This window comes from Haliotis asinina, chromosome 11 (genome assembly GCF_037392515.1).
Source record: "Haliotis asinina isolate JCU_RB_2024 chromosome 11, JCU_Hal_asi_v2, whole genome shotgun sequence".
Classification (NCBI taxonomy): Eukaryota; Metazoa; Mollusca; class Gastropoda; order Lepetellida; family Haliotidae; genus Haliotis; species Haliotis asinina.
This window is the reverse complement of record NC_090290.1, coordinates 39,356,376-39,362,375: the sequence shown is the minus strand read 5'-3', so window position 1 is coordinate 39,362,375 and position 6,000 is coordinate 39,356,376. Positions and strand designations below refer to the sequence as shown.

General features: G+C 40.6%; 1 protein-coding gene across 1 annotated transcript in view; it reads left to right on the top strand.

Annotated features, from left to right (window-relative positions):
• The first annotated feature begins 262 nt into the window (after nucleotides 1-262).
• Nucleotides 263-6,000, top strand: part of LOC137256555 (uncharacterized) — a 48,428-nt gene continuing 42,690 nt past the window's right edge. Inside the window, exon 1 of the mRNA XM_067794414.1 lies at nucleotides 263-423. Within this exon, the coding sequence (XP_067650515.1) occupies nucleotides 367-423 (57 nt within the window). The 5' untranslated portion in view covers nucleotides 263-366. The remainder of the gene's footprint in view (nucleotides 424-6,000) is intronic.

Here is a 6,000-nt window from a genome sequence, read left to right as displayed (position 1 = left end):
GCTATTATTTTCCCATGTTATGAATGCCGTTAGAATCGTGCCACGACACGAAGTCTCCGGTAATAGGGCCTTTGTCACGTAGTCTAATCCCCGTGGAATTATTGCCAATACCAAACATCAGTTACCTCCCTTGTCATGCCTCCTCTATCAATAGTATATATCGATATTACCTGGAAATGGAATATTGAACACGTTACATTTCCTACTACAGTTACTCCCCCTTGACATTACGCTATTTTGGAGGAGGGGGCGTGAATGACTCAAGCCTTCTCAGCTCTTGTGTAGTTGCTGTCGTGATGTAGCGGTGTACATGGCGTCTGTCCCAGCCTGAGTGTTTAAGCTCATGCAAAACCGCAAAATGGAATTATGGCGACAAGACTCAGTTATTTTCTTCAAATTTTAGTTCTTTGGCATTTTCCACAGGTAAGTGTTTTATAGTTTGTTTAACAACCAGAATTACTGTCCCGTTCACCTGAAAGGGCACTTCATGTACATGGTTGGGACACTGTACTGTGTCTTTAAATAGCGTGTGGTTACAAGACCTAAACCTAAAGGCTATCTCAGAAGTACAGCGAATTGTAAATGTTACATATGTCGCTCAAAATATATATAAGACACAATATAAGCGACTGGTGATAAAATCATTTTGAGGAATGTACATTGCGCTCCCGGTTTCGCGGCAGCCAATGTATAAATTATAAATTAAGCAAATTACTTTTTTATTGTAAACCATTACATCTGTAGAATATACGATTTGATAGTAGATGTCAGGTATTTAACGTCTAAACAAAACCGATAGTATCAAAATTCCTTTTAGAATCGAAGTTGGAATGATGGAACCACGGGGCAGGTTGTGCATGCTTCGCGAAGATAAATCGGAAAGAGGATCAAAATAGCGACATAAAACTGTCAAACATTATTGGTGTTTTTTTTTTGTTGTTTTTTTTTTTGTTTGTTTTTTTTTGTTGTTTTTTTTTTGTATTTTTTTCTTCATTTTTTTTATTTATTTTTTTTGGTCTTCACTGATCTTTTTTACCGACTGTTTCAATATTTTATTACGATTCAGGACACGTATACGAGAATGAGGTATTGTCGGCATTGCACTGATTTCAAGCTACTAATATTATGAGCGTTTTCATAGGACCATCCTCATGCTTGACTTAAAAGATGTTTATAAATTAACAAGTCCCTGAGAGTGATGTATTTACAAAATGATCCCATGAAAATTCACTTGCCAGTCGGGCCGATGACTGAGGAGATTTACTGGCCACACTGGATTTTTACTAGCCACGGGCCAGCGGGTCAGTGGCTATGTCTCCCACTGTTTAGGACATGCATTCAGTCTCTCTGATGATGATGATGATAATGACGATGAAATCACCTCACCTCACCTCACCTCACCCCACCTCACCTCACCTCACCTCACCTCAACTCACCTCAACTCAACTCAACTCAACTCAACTCAACTCAACTCAACTCAACTCAACTCAACTCACCTCAACTCACCTCAACTCACCTCAACTCACCCTCATCTCCCATCTTTCATTAGACAAAATAGTTTTCTCAAGAGAACTTTGTGTGAAGGGACATTCTACACAATTATATCAAAAGACGAAAAAATGTTGAGGCCGTTTCATTTTTTATGGAGTAGTGAATCAACTGAGGAGGGATTTAACATTGTTTGATTTATTGTATCTTAGTTGCTGGTTTTTCCCTCAACACGTGATACAACGCTGTCTTAATGTCTTTTATCAAATCTAAGAAAGGACCGAAACGTGAATATCCTTCTACTGAAGCACTGAAGACTTGCCCAACCTTTTCAGCAACACTCACATCTAAGTCCGGCGTATATTTATTTTTTAAAATTATTTTTAATCTTTATTCTTAAATATGTGTGTGTGTGTGTGCGTGTGTGCGTGTGTGTGTGTGTGTGTGTGTGTGTGTGTGTGTGTGTGTGTGTGTGTGTGTGTGTATCTATATATAAATTTATAGGTAGCTATATGGTAGCTATATGGCAGCACAGAATTGTGCTGCCGACCTTATTGTCCGAAAAGTGGGTCTTTTTCAAAATCGTAGCGGATGTCTTCTATCTGGATCTTGTGCTAGGGCTGTAGACAATTGTGACGGACATATTGATGTTCACTTGTTTATAGGATGCGCCGTTGCCTCTATGACAACCCTTCCTAGTCGATATGTGGCATGTCAACACTTTCTAGCGCCTTTAAATACGCCTCGTTAAAGCCGTCTGTGCGACTCTTCGATTTTCCCCTCGATGTCTTAAACAACACGGCCTTCAACTCAGTTAGAAACTAACTACCTTACGTACAAAGGTATACACCCATTCTTAATGGCTTAACATGAAACAAATCGATGGTGATGTTATCACTTGACACTTACGGCTGGAGTTTGGCCATTAAGTCCACGATGTTCTACCCGTCAATATCGGCATTGGAACTGATCTCCAGTAACCCATGCTTGTAAGAGGCCACTAACGGGATCGTGTGGTCCGACTCGCTGATATGCTTCACACATCATCGTATCTCAGTTGCGTAAGGGGCGGCGGGGACAGCCTAGTACTTAAAACGTTCTCTCATCGCGCCGAGGCTCGAACTCGATTCCCCACATGGTCACAATGTACGAAGAGCAGTTATGGTATCCCCCGTCGTGATATTACTAAAAGCGGCGTAAAACCCTACTCATTCGATTGCGAAGATCGATGCTCATGATCTTGATCACTAGATCATCTGGTCCAGACCCAAATAATTACCGACCATGCAGTTGGAACATTGCAGAGTGCGGTGTTAAACAACAAACAAACTAAATGGTGGGTCCATGGGTGTTCGTCCTTCACGTCGAAATCCTGGTTTGTTCCTCAGGTTAATATTTGATCCGCCAAAGACCGGGGTAGAATAGGCCTTCTAGACCCATGCTTGCCGTAAAAGGTGACTATGCTTGTTCACCGTGAAGATCCGGGTGAGAACTGATCTTCAGTAACCTATGCCTATCGCAAGAGACGTCTAACGGAATCGGAGGGTCAGGCTCGCTGACATGGTTGACCTATGTCATCGTTTCCCAGTTGCGCAGATCGATGCTCAGTGCTGTTCACCACTGGATTGTCTGGTCCAGACTCGATTATTTACAGACCGCCGCCGTATAGCTCGGATAGTGCTGAGTGTAGCGTAAAACTAAACTCACTCACTCCCCCAGGTTAATATTTACAATGTGTGAAGTCGGTTTCCGGTACCTCACGTGATACTGGTCATGTATTACTGACACCGTCATAAAACTATACTCATTCACATCTACAGGAATGACATGGTAACCCTCAGAGCATGTTTGGATGTGAGCTGTTATAGAATCACATTAACCGGAACATGCCACTTGAGCGCCTAAAAACAATAGTCATGCTTTTTAATGAGAAAGTACTTAATCATTATTTGTACAAGTACGTTCTGTCAGAAAATTGAATTGCTTTTCACAACATATTTGACATAAGAAATACTTCACAATGATTTTCATCTATGTTAAAGCCTGATTTTATGTAATGATAATATTAGCTATTTATTTTTCACGTCCGCCAGGCCTGGTGCGTCGTAACTAGTATTTAGCTCTGCACAATGCGTCACATGTTTTCAAGGCAAAACATTGATTACAGAACAGTCACGTTTCCTGTTTATTTTGTTCCGCCCTATAGTGAAACTCAATGCGATAATCAGTCCAGGGTTTTTAGACTACTTCATTGAACTTAAAGCAAAAATATGAATCAGTATGATTTGATACGTCTAAGCATTTGTATACTGCAACGCTACGCTCCTACTAAACCGTGCAAACACATCGTACAGTATGCTGTCTTTTGTACAGAGAGCTGTGACAAATGGAAAGCTGTAAATGTAGGAAATCTCAAAACGAAGCGCTGAATTTCAGAACAGCACTGAATAAGCGCAAAAAAACAGGTGTAACCAGTGGAGCAAGATGCATTGTGATTCATTTTGAGATCATCAAACAGGGGCAGTCTGTACATGTGATTGCTTAGTTAAGGTGTGCTGCCTAAACCTCCACATACAATATAGAAATACGGTATTGTTAAATTTAAAATTTAAATTCATTGTAAATACCATTTTCTTATGAAACAATGAATTGGAATTCATTGTAACCAGAGTCGTTTGTGGTATCGTTTCTTTCCAAATGATACGTGTGGTATTACATAGATTGTTACATGCATACATCTGAGAGTAGCGTCCATTGTGAAATACGATTTTGTAATTATCGAGTTTATGTTCGGTTTGACATTTTTCAGTCCTCTCCCGGTAATACGGGTTAAACCTTGGGCAAGTTCAATCGGAAAATACACAGGATGTCGGTATTCTGTAGTCACGGTATATGTTCCGTTATTTGTTTTGATCAGTATATTAAACTCAAGTTACAAACTCCCGAACTGCGTAATGACCTATTTGATCTAGTTTTACAATGAAACCTGTGTATGCAGACAAAGGGATTTTGGGGTCAGATGGCCACTGTCAAAGGGATAAGAGACGCACTGGGCAGTAAGCAGGGTTGAAACTATGATACGACCGATGTTTGACCTTCTTGCGACTACCTGTTACTGCCGCCATAATGTTCAGTGTTGTTCAGGTTTGTTGACTCGTTACGAGACAAGCTATCTTAGACTTTCTGATACCAGTCGAATCTCACATTGATACGACAATCTCAAAAATAGATATCATCAGCTCTTTTGTAATATTTTTAAACCCGGCTGACATTTCCAGATCATGAAGGCTCTCACGTGAGAAATAATGAAGACGTCAGCTACGTATGTTGTGCTGTTTAGGGTGCTGAATTGCGTGCCTTTGCAATGGTGAATGTTGGTTTCAATTTTGAAAATCGCAAGGATACGAAATATATCTTTAAAAAATATAATAGTTACCTGCAAAATACATTAGGAAAATTCACATTTTCTTGTTTTCCTTACTTTCATATTCCACTGCGCAACAGTCGTTAACTCACTAACTCACTCACTCACTCACTCACTGTCGCGAGGAGTTTCCTGATCCCAAGCCACCATTTCTTTATTTGTAGTTTAATTTGATGCAGTTTCCAAGCTACGTGTATATGAAGGCTGACAGTACTAAACATACCAGACCAGACCAGACCAGACAATCCAGTGATCAACAGCATCAGTATCGTTCTACGCAATTGGGATATGATGACATGTGTCAACAAAGCCAACGAGCCTGAACACCCGTTCAAGTTAGTCGCCCCTTACGACAAGAATGGGTTGCTGAATATCAGTTCCAAACCTAACCAGTAAGCCAGGCCACCCGACCCCTTTAGTCGGTTCTTGTACGACAAGGATTGGTTGCTAAAGACCATTTCTACCCCAACTCAGGGACGAAGAGACTGGGAACGTACCACAGTACTTTACTTCACGCCAAACACAGGATAAAACCGGTTTAATTTATTTTACGCGCAGACCCGGAAAGAAGTTATCTTCCTAATACTCCGAACCAACTAAATATCGATTTGGGGGGATTTTTTCCTTTAGTTTCCTATTGTAGAAAGTCTCTCATACGGATCATAACTGTATAAAATGTTGATAGCTCTGCAATTTGGCACAATGAAATGATATTACATCAAAGTTAGAATGTCTTTCCGGGTTGACCTATGACGGGAAGTTCTATTGCTACCTCTAAGTCGGTCCAGAAACAAAAAAACCGTATGAGTTTGGCTGACCGTATTGCTTTTAATGCTTTCTGTGTTTCCTATGTCTCGTGGGGTGGTGGTGTTGTGGTCAAAGTGTTCGTTCGTCACGCCGGTTTTTATTCCCCACATGGGTACAATGTGTGAGACCAATTTCTGGTATCCCCTGCTGTGGGAATATTGCTAATAGCTGCGTTAAAACAAAACTCACTCACTCACTCACTCACCCGTCAGTGTCTCGCTCGCTCTGAATACTCACTTCGATGTGAAATATTATTTTACAAAAATATAAATGCGTATCCC